We start from the raw sequence: 21,277 nt of genomic DNA, 5'->3' as shown, positions 1-21,277 counted from the left end.
TGGCAGGAGTGTGGCAGGGAGTGTGGCAGGGAGTGTGGCAGGAGTGTGGCAGGAGTGTGGCAGGAGTGTGGCAGGAGTGTGGCAGGGAGTGTGGCAGGGAGTGTGGCAGGGAGTGTGGCAGGGAATGTGGCAGGAGTGTGGCAGGGAGTGTGGCAGGGAGTGTGGCAGGAGTGTGGCAGGGAGTGTGGCAGGAGTGTGGCAGGAGTGTGGCAGGAGTGTGGCAGGGAGTGTGGCAGGGAGTGTGGCAGGAGTGTGGCAGGGAGTGTGGCAGGAGTGTGGCAGGAGTGTGGCAGGGAGTGTGGCAGGAGTGTGGCAGGGAGTGTGGCAGGGAGTGTGGCAGGGAGTGTGGCAGGAGTGTGGCAGGAGTGTGGCAGGAGTGTGGCAGGGAGTGTGGCAGGAGTGTGGCAGGAGTGTGGCAGGGAGTGTGGCAGGGAGTGTGGCAGGGAGTGTGGCAGGAGTGTGGCAGGAGTGTGGCAGGAGTGTGGCAGGAGTGTGGCAGGGAGTGTGGCAGGAGTGTGGCAGGGAGTGTGGCAGGGAGTGTGGCAGGAGTGTGGCAGGAGTGTGGCAGGGAGTGTGGAAGGGAGTGTGGCAGGGAGTGTGGCAGGAGTGTGGCAGGAGTGTGGCAGGAGTGTGGCAGGAGTGTGGCAGGAGTGTGGCAGGAGTGTGGCAGGAGTGTGGCAGGGAGTGTGGCAGGAGTGTGGCAGGAGTGTGGCAGGAGTGTGGCAGGAGTGTGGCAGGCAGTGTGGCAGGAGTGTGGCAGGGAGTGTGGCAGGGAGTGTGGCAGGAGTGTGGCAGGAGTGTGGCAGGGAGTGTGGCAGGGAGTGTGGCAGGAGTGTGGCAGGGAGTGTGGCAGGAGTGTGGCAGGGAGTGTGGCAGGGAGTGTGGCAGGGAGTGTGGCAGGAGTGTGGCAGGGAGTGTGGCAGGGAGTGTGGCAGGAGTGTGGCAGGAGTGTGGCAGGAGTGTGGCAGGAGTGTGGCAGGAGTGTGGCAGGGAGTGTGGCAGGAGTGTGGCAGGAGTGTGGCAGGAGTGTGGCAGGAGTGTGGCAGGGAGTGTGGCAGGAGTGTGGCAGGGAGTGTGGCAGGGAGTGTGGCAGGAGTGTGGCAGGGAGTGTGGCAGGAGTGTGGCAGGGAGTGTGGCAGGAGTGTGGCAGGGAGTGTGGCAGGGAGTGTGGCAGGAGTGTGGCAGGGAGTGTGGCAGGAGTGTGGCAGGGAGTGTGGCAGGGAGTGTGGCAGGAGTGTGGCAGGAGTGTGGCAGGAGTGTGGCAGGAGTGTGGCAGGAGTGTGGCAGGGAGTGTGGCAGGAGTGTGGCAGGAGTGTGGCAGGAGTGTGGCAGGAGTGTGGCAGGCAGTGTGGCAGGAGTGTGGCAGGGAGTGTGGCAGGGAGTGTGGCAGGGAGTGTGGCAGGGAGTGTGGCAGGGAGTGTGGCAGGGAGTGTGGCAGGAGTGTGGCAGGAGTGTGGCAGGAGTGTGGCAGGGAGTGTGGCAGGAGTGTGGCAGGGAGTGTGGCAGGAGTGTGGCAGGGAGTGTGGCAGGAGTGTGGCAGGGAGTGTGGCAGGAGTGTGGCAGGGAGTGTGGCAGGGAGTGTGGCAGGAGTGTGGCAGGAGTGTGGCAGGAGTGTGGCAGGAGTGTGGCAGGGAGTGTGGCAGGAGTGTGGCAGGGAGTGTGGCAGGGAGTGTGGCAGGAGTGTGGCAGGGAGTGTGGCAGGAGTGTGGCAGGAGTGTGGCAGGGAGTGTGGCAGGAGTGTGGCAGGGAGTGTGGCAGGGAGTGTGGCAGGGAGTGTGGCAGGAGTGTGGCAGGAGTGTGGCAGGAGTGTGGCAGGGAGTGTGGCAGGAGTGTGGCAGGAGTGTGGCAGGGAGTGTGGCAGGGAGTGTGGCAGGGAGTGTGGCAGGAGTGTGGCAGGAGTGTGGCAGGAGTGTGGCAGGAGTGTGGCAGGGAGTGTGGCAGGAGTGTGGCAGGGAGTGTGGCAGGGAGTGTGGCAGGAGTGTGGCAGGAGTGTGGCAGGGAGTGTGGCAGGGAGTGTGGCAGGGAGTGTGGCAGGAGTGTGGCAGGAGTGTGGCAGGAGTGTGGCAGGAGTGTGGCAGGAGTGTGGCAGGAGTGTGGCAGGAGTGTGGCAGGGAGTGTGGCAGGAGTGTGGCAGGAGTGTGGCAGGAGTGTGGCAGGCAGTGTGGCAGGAGTGTGGCAGGGAGTGTGGCAGGGAGTGTGGCAGGAGTGTGGCAGGAGTGTGGCAGGGAGTGTGGCAGGGAGTGTGGCAGGAGTGTGGCAGGGAGTGTGGCAGGAGTGTGGCAGGGAGTGTGGCAGGGAGTGTGGCAGGGAGTGTGGCAGGAGTGTGGCAGGGAGTGTGGCAGGGAGTGTGGCAGGAGTGTGGCAGGAGTGTGGCAGGAGTGTGGCAGGAGTGTGGCAGGAGTGTGGCAGGGAGTGTGGCAGGAGTGTGGCAGGGAGTGTGGCAGGAGTGTGGCAGGAGTGTGGCAGGGAGTGTGGCAGGGAGTGTGGCAGGAGTGTGGCAGGGAGTGTGGCAGGAGTGTGGCAGGGAGTGTGGCAGGAGTGTGGCAGGGAGTGTGGCAGGGAGTGTGGCAGGAGTGTGGCAGGGAGTGTGGCAGGAGTGTGGCAGGGAGTGTGGCAGGAGTGTGGCAGGGAGTGTGGCAGGGAGTGTGGCAGGAGTGTGGCAGGAGTGTGGCAGGAGTGTGGCAGGGAGTGTGGCAGGAGTGTGGCAGGAGTGTGGCAGGAGTGTGGCAGGAGTGTGGCAGGCAGTGTGGCAGGAGTGTGGCAGGCAGTGTGGCAGGCAGTGTGGCAGGAGTGTGGCAGGAGTGTGGCAGGGAGTGTGGCAGGGAGTGTGGCAGGGAGTGTGGCAGGGAGTGTGGCAGGAGTGTGGCAGGAGTGTGGCAGGAGTGTGGCAGGGAGTGTGGCAGGAGTGTGGCAGGGAGTGTGGCAGGAGTGTGGCAGGGAGTGTGGCAGGAGTGTGGCAGGGAGTGTGGCAGGGAGTGTGGCAGGAGTGGGGCAGGGAATGTGGCAGGGAGTGTGGCAGGAGTGTGGCAGGGAGTGTGACAGGAGTGTGGCAGGAGTGTGGCAGGAGTGTGGCAGGAGTGTGGCAGGAGTGTGGCAGGAGTGTGGCAGGGAGTGTGGCAGGAGTGTGGCAGGGAGTGTGGCAGGAGTGTGGCAGGGAGTGTGGCAGGAGTGTGGCAGGGAGTGTGGCAGGGAGTGTGGCAGGAGTGTGGCAGGGAGTGTGGCAGGAGTGTGGCAGGCAGTGTGGCAGGAGTGTGGCAGGGAGTGTGGCAGGAGTGTGGCAGGAGTGTGGCAGGGAGTGTGGCAGGAGTGTGGCAGAGAGTGTGGCAGGAGTGTGGCAGGGAGTGTGGCAGGGAGTGTGGCAGGGAGTGTGGCAGGAGTGTGGCAGGAGTGTGGCAGGAGTGTGGCAGGGAGTGTGGCAGGAGTGTGGCAGGAGTGTGGCAGGAGTGTGGCAGGGAGTGTGGCAGGGAGTGTGGCAGGAGTGTGGCAGGGAGTGTGGCAGGAGCGTGGCAGGAGTGTGGCAGGAGTGTGGCAGGGAGTGTGGCAGGAGTGTGGCAGGGAGTGTGGCAGGAGTGTGGCAGGAGCGTGGCAGGAGTGTGGCAGGGCGTGTGGCAGGAGTGTGGCAGGGAGTGTGGCAGGAGTGTGGCAGGGAGTGTGGCAGGAGTGTGGCAGGGAGTGTGGCAGGGAGTGTGGCAGGAGTGTGGCAGGGAGTGTGGCAGGAGTGTGGCAGGCAGTGTGGCAGGAGTGTGGCAGGGAGTGTGGCAGGAGTGTGGCAGGAGTGTGGCAGGGAGTGTGGCAGGAGTGTGGCAGGGAGTGTGGCAGGAGTGTGGCAGGGAGTGTGGCAGGAAGTGTGGCAGGGAGTGTGGCAGGAGTGTGGCAGGAGTGTGGCAGGAGTGTGGCAGGAGTGTGGCAGGGAGTGTGGCAGGAGTGTGGCAGGAGTGTGGCAGGAGTGTGGCAGGGAGTGTGGCAGGAGTGTGGCAGGAGTGTGGCAGGAGTGTGGCAGGAGTGTGGCAGGGAGTGTGGCAGGGAGTGTGGCAGGGAGTGTGGCAGGAGTGTGGCAGGGAGTGTGGCAGGAGTGTGGCAGGAGTGTGGCAGGGAGTGTGGCAGGAGTGTGGCAGGAGTGTGGCAGGGAGTGTGGCAGGGAGTGTGGCAGGAGTGTGGCAGGGAGTGTGGCAGGAGTGTGGCAGGGAGTGTGGCAGGAGTGTGGCAGGGAGTGTGGCAGGAGTGTGGCAGGCAATGTGGCAGGAGTGTGGCAGGGAGTGTGGCAGGAGTGTGGCAGGAGTGTGGCAGGAGTGTGGCAGGGAGTGTGGCAGGAGTGTGGCAGGGAGTGTGGCAGGAGTGTGGCAGGAGTGTGGCAGGAGTGTGGCAGGGAGTGTGGCAGGAGTGTGGCAGGGAGTGTGGCAGGAGTGTGGCAGGGAGTGTGGCAGGAGTGTGGCAGGGAGTGTGGCAGGGAGTGTGGCAGGAGTGTGGCAGGGAGTGTGGCAGGAGTGTGGCAGGCAGTGTGGCAGGAGTGTGGCAGGGAGTGTGGCAGGGAGTGTGGCAGGAGTGTGGCAGGGAGTGTGGCAGGGAGTGTGGCAGGAGTGTGGCAGGGAGTGTGGCAGGGAGTGTGGCAGGAGTGTGGCAGGGAGTGTGGCAGGAGTGTGGCAGGGAGTGTGGCAGGAGTCTGGCAGGGAGTGTGGCAGGTAGTGTGGCAGGGAGTGTGGCAGGAGTGTGGCAGGGAGTGTGGCAGGGAGTGTGGCAGGAGTGTGGCAGGAGTGTGGCAGGAGTGTGGCAGGGAGTGTGGCAGGGAGTGTGGCAGGAGTGTGGCAGGGAGTGTGGCAGGAGTGTGGCAGGAGTGTGGCAGGGAGTGTGGCAGGGAGTGTGGCAGGAGTGTGGCAGGGAGTGTGGCAGGGAGTGTGGCAGGAGTGTGGCAGGGAGTGTGGCAGGAGTGTGGCAGGGAGTGTGGCAGGAGTGTGGCAGGGAGTGTGGCAGGGAGTGTGGCAGGGAGTGTGGCAGGAGTGTGGCAGGGAGTGTGGCAGGAGTGTGGCAGGGAGTGTGGCAGGAGTGTGGCAGGGAGTGTGGCAGGAGTGTGGCAGGGAGTGTGGCAGGAGTGTGGCAGGGAGTGTGGCAGGAGTGTGGCAGGAGTGTGGCAGGAGTGTGGCAGGGAGTGTGGCAGGGAGTGTGGCAGGGAGTGTGGCAGGAGTGTGGCAGGAGTGTGGCAGGGAGTGTGGCAGGGAGTGTGGCAGGAGTGTGGCAGGGAGTGTGGCAGGGAGTGTGGCAGGAGTGTGGCAGGGAGTGTGGCAGGAGTGTGGCAGGGAGTGTGGCAGGAGTGTGGCAGGGAGTGTGGCAGGGAGTGTGGCAGGGAGTGTGGCAGGAGTGTGGCAGGGAGTGTGGCAGGAGTGTGGCAGGGAGTGTGGCAGGAGTGTGGCAGGGAGTGTGGCAGGAGTGTGGCAGGGAGTGTGGCAGGAGTGTGGCAGGGAGTGTGGCAGGAGTGTGGCAGGGAGTGTGGCAGGGAGTGTGGCAGGAGTGTGGCAGGGAGCATGGCAGAGAGCATGGCACATAAGATAGGTGATGCTGGAGCAATAGCTGAGAGCTACATCCTGATCCTCAGGCTGATAGGGACAGAGAAAGACATAGAGTTAGGGAGATGGAGAGTGAGAAGGGAGAGAAAGGGGAAGAGAAAAGGAGAAAGTGGAGGAGAGGAGGAAGAAGGAAGGAGAGGAGAGAGAAAAGAGACTCGTCTTGGCTTGGGCTTTTGAATCCTCAAGGCCCATTCCCAGTGATATTCTTCCTCCAAGACCACACCTCCTGATCTTTTTAATCCTTTAAAATATTGCCACTCACTGGTGACTAAACACTAAGCATTTAAATATATGATCTTATGGGGGTCATTTTTATTCAATGTACTAAAGTCCCACTTAAAACATTCAACAACTTTTCTCATTCAAAGTCCCAGAATATTCCATATTCTTCTAAACAACAGTGAGCTCAGGACTATCCCAGAAATGATCGAGTGCCTGGCAACTTCTGTTTTAGATACTGTTTTATTGCTGTGAAGAAATATCATGACCAAGGCAACTCTTACAAAAGAAAGCATTTAATTGAGAATTTAGAAGATTAGTCCATGATCATAATGGTGGGAAGTAGACAGGCATGTCACTGGGCACTGGACTCTGGAGCAGTAGCAGAGAAATTTAATTCTGATCCACAGGCAGCAAGCAGAGAGAGAAAAAGAGTCACTGAGTCTGGCATGCGCTTTTGAAATCTCAAAGCCCATCCCCAGTGACACACCTCCTCAAAAAAGGCCTTATCTCCTAATCATTCCTAAACAGTTCATAAACTAGAGGCCACTTTCATTCAAATGACCATATCCACCATCCTTTTTCTTAAATTGATACAGATTCCAAAGAACTCCAAATATCCAAAACAACTTTAAAAGAGAAGAATAAAGTTGGAGAATATGCACTGCTTAATTTTGAAATTCACTATAATGTTATAGTAATTAAAACAGTATGATATTGAAAAGAGGCCTGATATATAGACCCACCAAGCAGAAACAGGGTCTTAAATACAAATATAGCCGGGCGGTGGTGGTTCATGCTTTTAATCCCAGCACTCGGGAGTCAGAGGCAGGCAAATCTCTGTGAGTTCGAGGCCAACCTGGTCTACAAGAGCTAGTTCCAGGACAGGCTCCAAAGCTACAGAGAAACCCTGTCTTGAAAAACCAAGAAAGAAAAAGAAAGAAAAAAATAAATACAAACTTATTAGGATAATCAATTTATTATCAAGGTACCAAAACCATTAGTTAAGGAAAAGACTGACTTTCCAATAAATCATCTTATGAAAACTATATTTCCATATATAAGATAACAAAGTTGGAACCTTATTTTTATCATATTCAGAATATAGCTTGAAATAGATCAAAACCACCAGTGTAGATGTAAAAGTAGAAAATTGTCAGAAGAAAATGTAGAAAATCATTTTATTTGGCAATGCTTTCTTAATCTGACAACAAAAGCATAATAAAAGAAAAAGTAAAAGGAAAAATAAAGAAACTAAACCTCAACAAAAATAACATACTATAAGAGTAGTAAAAAATATCTCCAAAGAGTATAAAAAATTCTTTTGTGGAGAGTTCGTAATAGATTATGTACATTCTTAAATATTCAACTTTAAATGGCTATCCTTCAGTAGATTCTTATAGTGTTTAATAAATGACATTCTTTCTTTCATCTTTGCCAAACATGATGCTTCACCATCTTTTAGCCTTCCTATTATTATGTAAAAAGTTCGAATTCATGACAATTTTCTACATTATCTATTAATATTTTGTTATCAAATATAACATAAATAACTTTTTTCAAAGCTCTTACTAACATATTGCATGTTAAATAATACTTTTTGACCAGTCATACATATTTTATATTTTGAAATGCATTTACAGTCTATGGTATCTGCAAAGGATGAGCCATTATGTATTCATTTATGCTAAAAAGAGGGAAAACGAAAAGTAGTGAACATTGAAAAGGCCATGAAATTTGTGTATTGTGTATTTCACTATTACTAAAAGGATCACTTTTTGTAACAATTGCAGCAGCTTCTGTGTATTTATTCTGTGTGCATGCATTCACAGTTTTTATCTGCTCGAAAATTAGCAGAAAACATCTTACCCATTTCTGTTAATGTTACTTCTCTTTGCATACCTTCATAGGAAGCCAATTCCTGTCAAAGTAGAAAAAACTTTCAGCTGATGATTTAGTAAATCTTATAATATTTAAAATATTTATTGAACATTATAACACAGGTATCCTGTGATGTGTTACAAAAGAAGTCAGACTTGATCGTAGTTATCTACAAATTAAAATATGAAGCAGCAATGCATCACAAATTAGGTAGATAAGTAGTTGGCAGCTAGATGATAGTCGACTTATAGAGAGACAACAGACATATGATAAATTTGATATCTCAGTTTTGTGAAGGTTAACTTTCTGGGTTACTAGCTTTGGGTCCAGTAGGAACCTGTAAAGGAAAGAAAAACTTGTTTTCTGGGCAGTCAAAATCACAATGTTTATTTTTATTATTTTACAGAAAAATTCGTGACATGCTTTTGCCTAACTTTTGCTAGTGTAACTTCAGAATTTTAAAATTATGCCATGTATTATTATTATTATTATTAACATTATTATCATACATCCAAATTATTTCTTTTGTGATATTCATCTCATGCTTGAAAAGTAATAAAATATTCTTGTTCTTCTTTGTTTATTTTTGTTGAGGACATTAATTTTACAAAGTTCTGGGTTTTATCGTCTTACATTCTTACTAATTGCTTTGTGTGTATACTTTTGTGACTGTAAACACTGAGACAGAATGTCACCATCAAATCTACTCTGTCAATCCCATGCCATTAGTTGAAAAACCCCTCCTTTTTTCTGTGATTTGAAATTCCCCTTATTTCAACTACCACAGTCTCACAGGTACTGTAGAGAACTTCTAGACTCTAAATTTCAGTGTGTGAGACAGAGACTACACAGAGTAGACCAAGAGATGAGTGACCAGCTTCCCAGCTGGATAGCCCAGACTTTGGGCCCTAGGCCCTGGGACAAAACCCTGGGCCTCTCCCCCACTCATCTCAGCGGCACTAGCCAATAAGCCGGCAAGGCTCCTATGGGCAGACTGTCCCCACCACCCCCACATCTGGCCCTGTAACCTACAAGTCCCACTCCATCCCCAAACCCATGTGACCTCAGTGCTCCCTGAGACAGAGACAGCCGCTGCACTGATCCCTCCAAGAGAGGATTCCTGAGACACAAACACTGACTGCAACAATCTGACCAAGAGACAAAGATACTGCCTGCACTGATTGGAGGAAGAGGTGAGAAGACCCCAATGCAAGAATACATTCAACAACCTAAAGAGCAATATAATAGCATGAGAACCTAGTGGTCATATAACACAAAGACCTGAACATGCCAACACAGAAGAAGCAGAAGAAACTGACCTTAAAGATCACTTTATGAAGATGATAGATATCCTCAAAAACAGAATGAAAAATTCTTTTAAAGAAATAGAGGACAAAAATAGGAAGAAATCAATAAATCTCTCAAAGAAAGCCAAAAAAATAAACATCAAACAAATGAAGGGAATAGTTCAAGACTTGAAAATTGAAATAGAAGCAACAAAGAAAACACACCAAGGGAATTCTAGAAATGAAAAATCTGGGTAAATGAAAAAGAACTATAGGTGCAAGCATAACCAACAGAATGCAACAGATGGAGGAGAGAATCTCAGGTATTGAAGATATGATAAACAAAATAGATTCATTGTAAGACTTTAAGACAATTCTAAAGCCATTTTTGACAATTCTGAATCCTCTTAGCCTCTGTGCCACAGTGCTTCCCCTCCTTCCCTGGGAACCAAGGACCTAACAGCTACACATGCACATACTCAGTTCCTGAACAATTACCCATATACGTATGTTTTGATTCAGTCCCCTGGGAAACGGGGTCAAAATGACCTCTTACCTCATCTGATCTGGCAACAGCTCTCCAGCCAATTATTGATAATAGCCCTTTTGAATATTAAAAGTAGCCTGTGCCAGCTATTTGAGGTCTCTTGGCTTTCCGAATGCTGAGGGACCCTATCATGACAGAATAAATAAAATCTGCATGCTTTTGCATTGGCTGTGGTGTGTGAGGTGGTCTCTGGGGGTGACTCCTCCTCGGTGTTTGGATGCTAGAGTCCAACACATCAGTCAAAGAAAACATTAAAGCCAACAAAGTCATAACACATAACATCCACAAAATCTGGGACACCATGCAAAAACCAAGCCTAAGAATAATAGGGGTAGAAATAGGAGAATATACTAGCTCAAAGGCACAGAAAACATATTCAACAAAATCATAGAAGAAAACTTTCCCCACATAAAGAAATAAATGTCTATGAAAGTACAAGAAATTTACAGAACATCAAATAGGCTAGACTCCCCCAAATCCCCTCACCACATAATAATAAAAACAAAAAATACACATAATAAAGAAAGAATATTAAGAGCTACAAAGGAAAAAGGTCAAGTAATATCTAAAAACAGGCTCATCAGAATAACATCCAATTTCTCAGTAAAGACTCTGAGAGCCAGAAGGCCCCAGACAAATGTTCTGCAGACACCAAGAGACCATGGATGCCAACCTAGACAACTATAGCCAAAATAACTTTTAGTCACCATAGATGGAGAAAACAAGATATTCCATGACAAAACCAGATTTAAACAATACCAATTTGTAACATAAATTCTAGATGGTCTTCATAATAAAAACCCAGAGTCAGATATAAGTGTTAATGCTGAAGATAAGAGAAGCAGAGAGGCCAACCATCAGAGAGTTCTTTTACCTCCACCAATGCTGTCCTCAGACTGGATCTGTTTCCACCAAACCTCAGACTCACTACTCTCCTTGTCTCCTTCCACCTTATACTCTTCTCTTCACCCAGCCATATTAGTCCTGTCTCCACTTTCCTAGTACTGGGATTAAAAGTGTGTAATCCCAAGTGCTGGGATCACCTTTGATTGATCTGTTTCTCTTTTAGACAAATTCAATCTTGTAAAGCCCAGGATGGCCTTGAACTAACAGAGATCCCTCTGCCTGTCTCCCGAGTCCCTGGATTAAAGGTGTATGATATCACTTCCTGGCCTCTAGTGGCTTAGTTCTGCACTCTAATTTTCATGCAAACTTTGTTAAAACATAAATAAAATATCACTACACCTATCCACAAATCAAGCCCTACAGAAAGCCCTAGAAGGAAAACTCCAACCCAAGATAGTTCTACACACAAAATGCACAGGCAATAGATAATCCCACACCAGCAAATCCTAAAGAAGGGAAATATGCACACACTACCACCAAGGAATATCAGGAATTAACAATCACTGGTCATTAATATCCCTTAATATCACTAGAATTAACTCACCTATAAAAAGACACAGGCTAATAGAACAGATATGAAAACATGATCCATCCTTCTGCTGCATACAAAAACACACCTCAACTTCAAAGTGTGATGCTCAAATTTGAACTAAACTAAGACCACCCATCTGATGCCCTCTTTGTGATCCCAAGTTCCCAAAATGAGTTGAACTCCATTGTGTGTATGACTGATGTGGGTATTATTGATGACAGTCACTAACAACATGGCTAGTAAAAGCTACTAACCACATGCCTTAACCATGCCGGTTGTATTTTTTACTACTGTACAATTCTATACTTTTCCTTGCCACAACCAATCAGGTTAAGTGTCAGCTACCTCAAAACCTTCTGACAAGGCTTGGGATCCACTTGTGGTTTTCCTTTGTGATTATTCCCTTTATAAACCCTACCCTTTAAATGCTCAGGACTGTTCTCAGTCTCCTGAGTGCTGAGTTGCTGCCCAAGGCTGAACTTGCTTCAATAAACCCTTTGTGTTTGCATCAGATACTGGCTCTGGGGCGGTATTGTTTCGGGGCCTTGTGACACAGGCACAACAAAAGATGAATAGTTTCTCAGAGTAAAAGGTTGGGGAAAGACTTTACAACCAAACAGACCTAAGAAGCAAGCTCACGTAGCTATTTGATTAGCTAACAATTTAGACTGCAAAATAAAGGTAAAAGAGATGAAGAAGGATGTTTCATCATCATTATAAAAAAATCCATTAAAAGGAAGTCTCAATCCTGAACATTTATGTCTCAAATAATAGGGCACCCAAATTTGTAAAAGAAACATTACTAAAACTTAAAATTCCACGTCAAACTAAGACTCAAATGTACTTAACAGATATCTACAGAACCTTTCACCCAAACACCAAAGAATATACTTCCTTCTCAGCACCTTATGGAACCTTCTCTAAAATTGACCACATAATCAGTCACAAAGCAAATCTCAAAAGATATAAGAAATTGGAAAAGCCTGAGTGTCTTATCAGATCACCATGGCTTAAACACAAATTCCAGAAAACTTACAAACCCATGGAAACTGAATAATGCTCAATTGAATCATCCTTGGTTCAAGGAAGAAATAAAGAAAGAAGTAAAATATTTTGTAGGTTTCAATGAAAATGCAGTTACAACATACCCAAACTTATGGGACACTATGAAAACAGTACAATGAGAAAAGTTCATAATACTTAATGCCTACTTAAAAAGTTGGAGAAATCTCACAATATCAAATTAACAGAACACCAGAAATCTCTAGAGCAAAAAGAAGCAAACTAAACCCATGAGGAGTAGATGAGGGCCAATATTAATAAATTAGAACAAAGAGAAAACTACAAAGAAACAAAGAGTTAATTCTTTTAGAAAATCAAGACAGGCAAACACTTATCCAAACTAACCAAAAGGCAGAGAGAGAACATCAGAATTAACAAAATCAGAAATGAAAAGGGGGATACAACAAACAGACACTGAGGAAATCCATGGAATGATTGGGTCATACTTTAAAAACCGGTATTCCACAAAATTGGAAAAGCTAAAAATTTCTGGACAATTTTCTGGAAAGGGACCACATACCAAAATTAAATTAAGAACAGATAAATAAACAATTTATTTCCCTAAGGAAATAGAAGTTGTCATTAAAGGTCTTCCAACCAAATAAAGTCCAGGACCAGAAAGCTTCAGTGCAGAATTATACAAGAATTAAAAGAAGAGCTAATTCCAATAATCCTCAAATTTATCCACACAATATAAACAGAAGAGAAACATTGTCAAACTCCTTATATGAGGCTGCAGTTACATGAACACCCAAATCACACAAAGATGCAGCATAGAAAGAGAACTACAGACCAATCTCCCTGGTGAACATTGATGCAAAAAATACTCAATAAAATACTGGCAAACAAAATCCACAAACATATCAAAAAAATCGTGCACCATGACCAAATAGACTTCATCCCAAGATGGACGTTTGGTTCAATATATATAAATATGTCAATGTAATCCATCATATGAACAAACTGAAAGAAAAAACACATGATCATCTCATTAGATGTTGAAAAAGCCTTTGACAAAACTTAACTCCCCTTCACAATAAAGGTCTTAGAGATACTGGGTATACAAGGAACATATCTAACCATAATAAAAACAATATTATACCTTGCAGAAGTCAACATCAAACTGTAGATGGAAGTTTCTGTACCACCCAGTTTTCAGGCCATTGAGTCTCAAGGAAACACACAAGAGGCCTAATTAATTATAAACTGTTTGGCCTGTTACATGAGACTTACTATTAATTAGCTCTTACAACTTAAATTAACTCTCAGTTCTTATGTATGTTTAGTCACATGGCTTAGTACCTTACTCAGTGAAGTATTGTCATCTTGCTTCCTCTACATTTGACTAATGACTGACTCTCTGCCTTTTCTCTTCCCAAAATTCTCCTTGTCTTGTTGCCCCGCCTATATTTACTACCTGGCTACTGGCCAACCAGCGCTTAATTAAACTGATGCAAGTGATAAATCTTTACAGTGTACAAGAGCATTGTTCCCACAGAATTTCCTGTTTTTTTTTTCAAAACAAGAACTCTGAATCTAATTTTCTTTGTTTACCTTTTTATCTTGATCATTATCCATAAGAACTGTAATCAACACTCAAAACAAAGACAAACATCCCTAATCCATTTTTGGGAATGTGGGCATAATTTTCTAGGCTACTTTTTGCTGATTGGGGACACTGATAATCTTATGGGGACCCAAAGAAATTTAGGATTATTGTCAAGTCCTGACTGGAGTATTCTATAAGTCTGGATCCTTTCAGCCAGCAGGCTTAAAGCTGTTCTGGATGCAGAACTTAGAAGAAATTGCAACAGTGGTGCTCTGAGACATTGTGTCATCTGGACCATCTGCTCCTATCAGCTTTTTCAGGGGGTTTTCCTTTATCAAACCTGATTTTTTAAATCCAGAATGAATCCACATTTCTGGTGGAAATAAAAGCAGAATCTCTTTCCCAAAGAAACGTATCTTCTGACTTAAATTTTGAATTCAAGGCATTTTCAAAATATACAAGTTGGATAAATCAAGAATTTCTAATCAAATGTTTTTGAGGAGCTGTTGTTCCTTCCTCAGCAGTCAATTCCAAGACAACACAATAACATACAATATCAAGATGCTCTGTGTATTTTCCATCTTTATATGTTTCTTTACTCTATTTCTTTTATTTTTATTTTTAATTTTTGGTTTTTTGAGACAGGGTTTTTCTGTGTATCTTTGGCTGTCCTGGAACTCCATAGGCCTCAAACTCAGATAGGTCCATCTACTTCTGCCTCTCAAGTGATGGTATTAAAGCTGTGAAGAACCACACCTAACTACTCTATTTCTTTTTCTTAAGAACGTTCTCTATTCTTTTTCTTTTCTCTTCCAAGCTTTGTGTGTGTGTGTATATATATATATAAACCATTTAGAGGAATTTTAGTCTGAATCAGACTTTACTGTATATCTTTTTCTGAATATATCTCTTTTTCTGACCACATGAATCTTTAATCTGCTAAGTGATATGGCTAGGATTAAAGCTGTGCCTTTGTGGCAGACTCCACCCAATTCCTTAGCTTTTTGAGAGCCTAGCTTCATGGTGGAGATATTGGCCAGAGCCATATTTATTGCCACAAGTCTTTGGAGTTTCAAGGTCTATACCATCACCAAGAAGCTGGCTGCCAGCAGCTCATAAATACCATTTAAGTGTTTGGTAGCAGAGCCTCTTAAAAGAGTTGCAAGGATTTTGCCACTAATACTGAGTCAGAAAGTCTCTCTTATATGAGCTACACCTCTTGTTACTACCACAAAACAGAGCCTAATGGAAAATAGATGATTACCAAGAACCTGTGTTTCTCGTCTGTCTAAAACCCTTTCTTATTTTTTAAACTTTCTCGGGACTTATGTGCCAAACGTTTGGGTGCCATTTGTACATGGATGTTTCTGTCCAGCCTGGTCCCACAGCCATTTAGTTCCAAATAAACACACTGAGGCTTATATTAATTTTAAACCTTTGGCCTATTATCTCAGGCTTATTATAAACTAGCTCTTACAAGTTAAATTAGCCCATAATTCTTGTCTATGTTTAGCCATGGGGCTTGGTACCTTTTCTCAGGAAGGCATTCTCAGCCTACTTCCTCTGCATTTGACTGGTGACTGCCTCTCTGCCTTTCTTCTTCCCAGAATATTCCTAATCTTGTTGCTCTGCCTATATCAAACTAAGTGGAGAGAAACTCAAAGCAATTCCACTAAAATCAGGAACAAGAAAAGGCTGTCCACTCTCTCCATATCTATTCAAAATAGTACTAGTTCTAGTTCTAGCTAGAGTAATAAGTATGAGAGGAACTTTAAATCTCTAAAGAAAGAAATTTAAGAATTACCAGAAAGTTGAAGGAGCTTCCATACTCTTGAATAGGAAGGATCAACATAATAACAATGACAATCTTATACATATTTAATGCAACATCAAAATCCGAACAAAATTCTTCACAGACATTGAAAGAACAATACTAAACTCAAACGGAAAGACAAAAAAAACCCCTAGAATGGCTAAAATAATTCCATATAATAAAAGAAGGCTTCCCCATACCTGACTCCAAACTCTATTACAGAGATATAGTAATAAAAACAGCTTCATATTGGCATAAAAACACACAGACAGATCAATGGAATACAATCAAACACTAACATTAATCCACACACCTATGAACATCTGATTGCTGACAAAGAAGCCAAAATAGTGCAATGGAAAAAGAAAAGCATCTTTAACAAAAGGTACTGGCATAACTGGATGTCAACATGTAGAAGATTGCAAATAGGTTCATATCTATCTGTCATATCCAGGGGATGAGAACATGAGGTAATAGGATAGTTGAGGTGGGGAGGGATGGAGTGGGAGAGCAATGAAAGGGATATCTTGATAGGGAGAGTCACTATGTGGTTAAGGAGAAATCTGTTGCTTGGGAAATTCCCATGACTCCACAAGGATGACACTAGCTAAGGCTCCTAGCAGTAATGGAGAGGTTGGCTGAACTGGACTTCTGTAATCAGATTGGTGAATATCCCAGGTATCATCATAGAGCATTCATTCAATAATTGATGGAACAGGATGCAGAAATCCACAACCAAGCACCAGGTCGAGCTCCGGGAATCCAATTGAAGAGAAGGAAGAGGGAATGTATGATCAAGAAAGGTAAAGATCATGATGGAGAAATCTACAGAGAGAGCTCAATCAAGCTGGTGGAAAATCATGAACTCTAGACTGACAGCTGTGGAGCCTCAATGGGACTGACCTAGGCCCTCCATATGTGGGAGACAGTGGTGAAGCTTGAACTATCTGAGGGGCCCCTGGCATGAGCTATTTATTCCTGGTGCATGAGCTAGCTTGTTGAAGCCTATTCCCTATGGTGGGATTCCATGATCGGCTTTAATGCAGAGGGGAGGATTTGATCCTGCCCCAACTTAATGTGCTAGATTTTGTTGTATCTCCATAGGAGCCCTTACCTGTTGGGGGGAGTGGATAAGAGGTGGGCTGGGGGAAGAAGTTAAGGGGGAGGGTGGGAAGAAAGGTGGGAGGAAGAACTGTAGCTAGAATTTAAAATGAAATTAAAATAAAATAAAATGTTAAAATTATTTATTAAAAACTAAAGAACTCCATTGTTCTTGAAATAGCTACAGAAGTTTGCTTCTCATATTTACACACTATCTTGCTTTTGGCAAATTCCAGGTAATTAAACTCACAGAGCATTTTTTTTCTGGAGATAAACCATATATGTCAATCCAATATAAATCATTATTAATGTTTCATACTTTGAATAATAAATTTATATTTGCTATGAATTTGGTTAATATTTCTTATCAAAAGTTTCATTGTGCTAGCTCTGAAAATTTTATGAAAACAGTTTTCGTTTATTTTTGAGATTATACTATATTTACATCATTTCTCCCTCTATTCCCTCCCATATATTTTTTGCTTACTTAGCAATGTCAGAAGTTACAGTCATAAATTCTCGCCAAAATGACTGCCTAGACATGAACTGAACAAATGCAACAATAAAATCTTACATGTTTATGCATCAATTTTCAATTTACAATGCCAAATCCAATCATGTCAGTCACATGAAAATACATATGTGCTTATACATTAAAGAATTTAAAAACTTTTCTTATACTATTATGATTTTTAAACAATTAAAATTTTTTTATACTATTATGATTTTGTTATATTATTTTGTATTCAAACTTTAATTGACATTATTTTTTAATTTACATTATTTTATTTGTCCAGGAAAGCCAGAGTTATATTTTGCATTCACAAAAACTGAAAATATTACATCTTCCCATATTATAGTATAAGAATACAACAGAATATTTCTACCCCTGAATAGGTCTTACTGATGTATAAAACTGAAATAAGTTTAAGTTCTTCAAAATAAAGCAATATGCTAGACCATATTGTGTCAATTTGATACAGATTAGAATCATTTGAGAGGACAGAACCTCAATTGAGACAATGCCTTCATAAGATCAGACTACAGGCATTTTAAGACTGTACATAATCAATTACATATAAGCCTATAGAGCATTTCCTTAATTACTGATGGATGTGGGAGGGACCAAACTATTGTGGGTGGTGCCATCCCTGGACTGGTGGTCCTGGCTTCTATAAGAAAGCAGGCTGAGCAAGACATGAGGAGCAAGCCAGTAAGCAGTACTCCTCTACTGTCTTTGCATCAGCTCCTGTCTTCAGGTTCCCGCTCTGTTTGAGTTCCTGTCCTGATTTTCTTCAGTGGATTATGGCTTGGGATATGTAATACAAATAAACCCTTTCATTCTCAAGTTGCTTTTGGTCATGGTGTTTCATAACAGCAATAGTAGCCCTAAATAAGACAAAAGGACTATTAATTTTTTTCCAAAAATTCCAGACATAAGAATATAACTTCATTATTAGCATCCTACCATGTCCATATTATATCATTTCCATAACAGTTAGTACACATTTATAAAGATGTGTTCTTTATATGGTCTTGGTCAGTTGGAACAGAGCACGAAAAGCAACAGTTCAGGAAAAAACATACTTTTGCAACATTTCAACTATGTGGTAACAATACTATATGCATAAGAGTTCATTCTGATCAACATTGTCACCTTTACTGTACTGGTATGGTTTCTAGGAAAGACATTAAAATGAACAGGTGCATAAGAAAGTTTTCTCTCTGTTCTTTAGACTCATGGGATATATCTGTGAACAGACTTCTGGATATGCTTTACCAATGAAGCTATATTCCCAAGTCCAAATCTCATATTTTTTTAAATTTGTATTCTGGATATAAAGAAAACATCACAACAATCTCTTGTAGCGATTATTATAATTTTGATTTATATGAAAAATGAAGATTGTAAAGGTTTATGGATCATAAATAACAGAGCTAGATTCAAATTTAGACTTTCATTTAAGTTTTGCAATCATTTTGTTCTATCAGCCCTGCACTTATTTCTAAGAATTAAGAAAATACAGGCTTACTTTGATCAGTCGCAGAATATCTGGGCAGTCTTGAGGCTTAGCAGGTCTTATTTTGAAAGGAACAGAGTTTGTCTTTCTCATGGGTAATTGGAGCATTCCTTCTTGATTTTTACTTAAATCACTCGTGCTTGATTCACTTGGCTGTAATTGACTTTTACTTGGTTGACTATCGCTTCCTTTAATTGATTCTGATTGGCTGGTAGTGTCTGATGGGCTGGCTTTTGTCTCTGGCTGACTTGGACTTGGCTCTGATGTATCTGATGGTGTCATTTCTCCTAGGCCTGGTTGGGTGGTGTCTGGTTGACTTTTATCTAATTGAGTGGTTTCTGGTTGACTTGTCTCATATGGTTCCATGCCTTCTTGCCATGTACCCAGTTGGCTGGCGCTTGTCTTCAATTGCCTTGGTATTGGTTCCCAAATATCTGTTTGTCTCATGTCTGGGTTGCTGGGACCCAGGTGCCATTTTTCTGATTGTCTTGTGTTTGAGCAACTGGGGCTTGGCTGCCATGTATATAATTGTCTTACACCAGGGAAGTTGGGACTTGATTGCCATGTATCAAATTGTTTCATGCCAGGGTGGCTTGGGCATGTTTGCCATGCATCTGATTGTCTTGTGCCTGACTGGCTTGGTTGCCATAAATCTGAGTGTCTCATTGCTGAGTGGCATGGACCCCATGGACATGAGTCTGAATATCTCATGCTCAGTTGGCTTGGGCCTGATTGCCATGATTCCAATTGTCTCATACCTAGAGGGCTGGGCCCTGCTGGCCATTTGCCTGATTGTTTTCTGCTTGGGGAGTTGGGACTCCATTGCCATGAATCCAACTGTTTAATGCCATGTTGATTGGTGCCTGATTGCCATGTGTCCAACTCTTTCATGCCTGATTGGCTAAGGCCTGATTGACAAGTGTCAGGTTTTGCCATGGCTGGTGGACTGAGGCTTGATTGTCGTGTATCTAAAATTTTTACACTTAGATGGCTGTGGCCAAGTTGCTTCATGTCTAATTGTGTTGTATCTGGTATTTTAGGGCCTGGTTGTTGTGTATCTGACCATTCCATACCTGGATGAGTAGGCCCTAGTTGATATGTGTCAGATTGTCTCATGCCTGGTTGGCTAAGGCCCAATGGCCATGTGCCTGACAATCTCTTGCCTAGTGAGCTGGGGCCTGGTTGCCAAGGACTAAACTGTTTCATGCCTTGTTGGTTCTGGCTTGATTGCCATGTGTCATATTGTCTCATATCTGGTTGGCTGGGACCTGGCAGTTTCATACCTGGTTGTGCTGTGTCAAGTTGTTTCGTACCGCGTTCGGTTGGACTTGGTTCTTTGAATTCTAAATGTTTGATGACTGGGTGATGTAGGCCTGTTTGCCATGAATTTGAATGTTTTTTGCTTAAGTGGCTTGGGTTCCATTGATATGCATCTGTTTGTCTCAAGCTTGGAGAACCTGGCTCCCATTGCCATGGTTCTGTTTGTTTCATTCCTGGATAACTTGGATCTGTTTTCCATGTATCAGGTTGTCTCTGTCCTGCATTGCTTGTGTCTCGTTGGACAATGTCTGATTGTCTCATTTCCTGATTGCTTTGGTCTATTTGCCACATTTCTGGTGATTTCCTGCCTGGATATGCTGAACCCAATTGTCGTGAGTTCATTTGTTTTATGTTGGGAGGAGGAGGGCCTGGCTGCCATATGCCTGCTTGGCTCAGGCCTGATTGACTCATGCCTGGTTGGCCTGTGCCTGGATGTTTCATATGCAGTTGGCTTGGGTCTGGCTGTCTCAAACCTTGTTGACTCACGTCTGGTTTGCTCACGACTGGCTGGTCCATGCTTGGCCCTGGTTGGTTCATATCTGGTTGCCTTGCATCTGGTCTTGTCACATCTGGTTTGTTCATGTCTTGTTGGCTCATGCTTGGCTGGTTGATGTTTGCTTGGCTTGGCCCTGGTTCTTTTGTATTGTATGGACTTTCATCTGGTGGGCTCATACCTGCTTGATTCATGTCTGTTTTGCTTTGGCCTGCTTGTCTTATGCCTGGTTGGTCCATGACTCTTTGGCAGATGATAGCTTAGTAAACAACTGACTGGCCTGTAAGAGTCTTGATAGACAAGATCTTTTGACTTACAATGCTGTGATGAAAAGTTGTCAGCTGTTTCCAGTTTGTCGCAACTCACACTTGGAAACAGTCCTCTGTCATGGTGGAATAGGAAACAGAGATGACTACCTGAGGAAGGTGATTGAATCCTCTGACTTTCTGGAGTTGACTTCACTAGAGACTGCAACTACAAGCTTAGTTGGATTTCAGCCTGCCATCTGGCCTTTCCCTGCCAAAAGGCCAGAAAAGAGGGAGAACAAAATGATCCTTGAAGACTATTACCACCTTACTTCTCCCCTGGTCCACACAGGACGGCATCATAATGACGAAGTCACAATGCCAATGTCTGTGCCTATGTGCTGCTCTTCTAAGTGGTGATGTAGGGGCAGGGCATGGGCTGCTTGATTACAGCTTCATTGCTCTTTAAAGAGCAAGTACCTGCTTTTCCATTCTCACCACTGCACTGTAGCAGTATGCTTGCAAGTACCCCTCCTCCCACCCTACCTCCATTCTCTGTGAACTTTGCTGAAACTTGGTATGGACATAGCTTTCCCTCTTCCTGCGGACCCTCTCAACCCCTTTCTAGTCCATTCTCATTTCTTTGTGTGAGCCAGGGATATTGAGATGCATCTCTATCTGGGATCTCCAGTGACCACACCAGACCTGGGTTCAGATAGGGGATTTTTACTCTGCTTCATTTCC

At 45.0% G+C, this 21,277-nt stretch overlaps 1 protein-coding gene across 1 annotated transcript in view; it reads right to left on the bottom strand.

Moving 5' to 3' along the window:
- The window catches only part of Satl1 (spermidine/spermine N1-acetyl transferase like 1), a 35,107-nt gene extending 14,580 nt beyond the window's left edge, over positions 1-20,527 (bottom strand). Inside the window, exons 1-4 of the mRNA XM_075958511.1 lie at positions 19,549-20,527; positions 18,859-19,443; positions 18,488-18,813; positions 7,647-7,698 (exon numbers count right to left, since the gene is read on the bottom strand). Of these exons, the coding sequence (XP_075814626.1) occupies positions 7,647-7,698; positions 18,488-18,813; positions 18,859-19,443; positions 19,549-20,527 (1,942 nt within the window). The remainder of the gene's footprint in view (positions 1-7,646; positions 7,699-18,487; positions 18,814-18,858; positions 19,444-19,548) is intronic.
- Positions 20,528-21,277: the final 750 nt, after the last annotated feature.

Source organism: Microtus pennsylvanicus, chromosome X (genome assembly GCF_037038515.1).
Source record: "Microtus pennsylvanicus isolate mMicPen1 chromosome X, mMicPen1.hap1, whole genome shotgun sequence".
In the NCBI taxonomy this organism is placed as follows: Eukaryota; Metazoa; Chordata; class Mammalia; order Rodentia; family Cricetidae; genus Microtus; species Microtus pennsylvanicus.
This window is presented reverse-complemented; position numbering and strand designations above follow the sequence as displayed.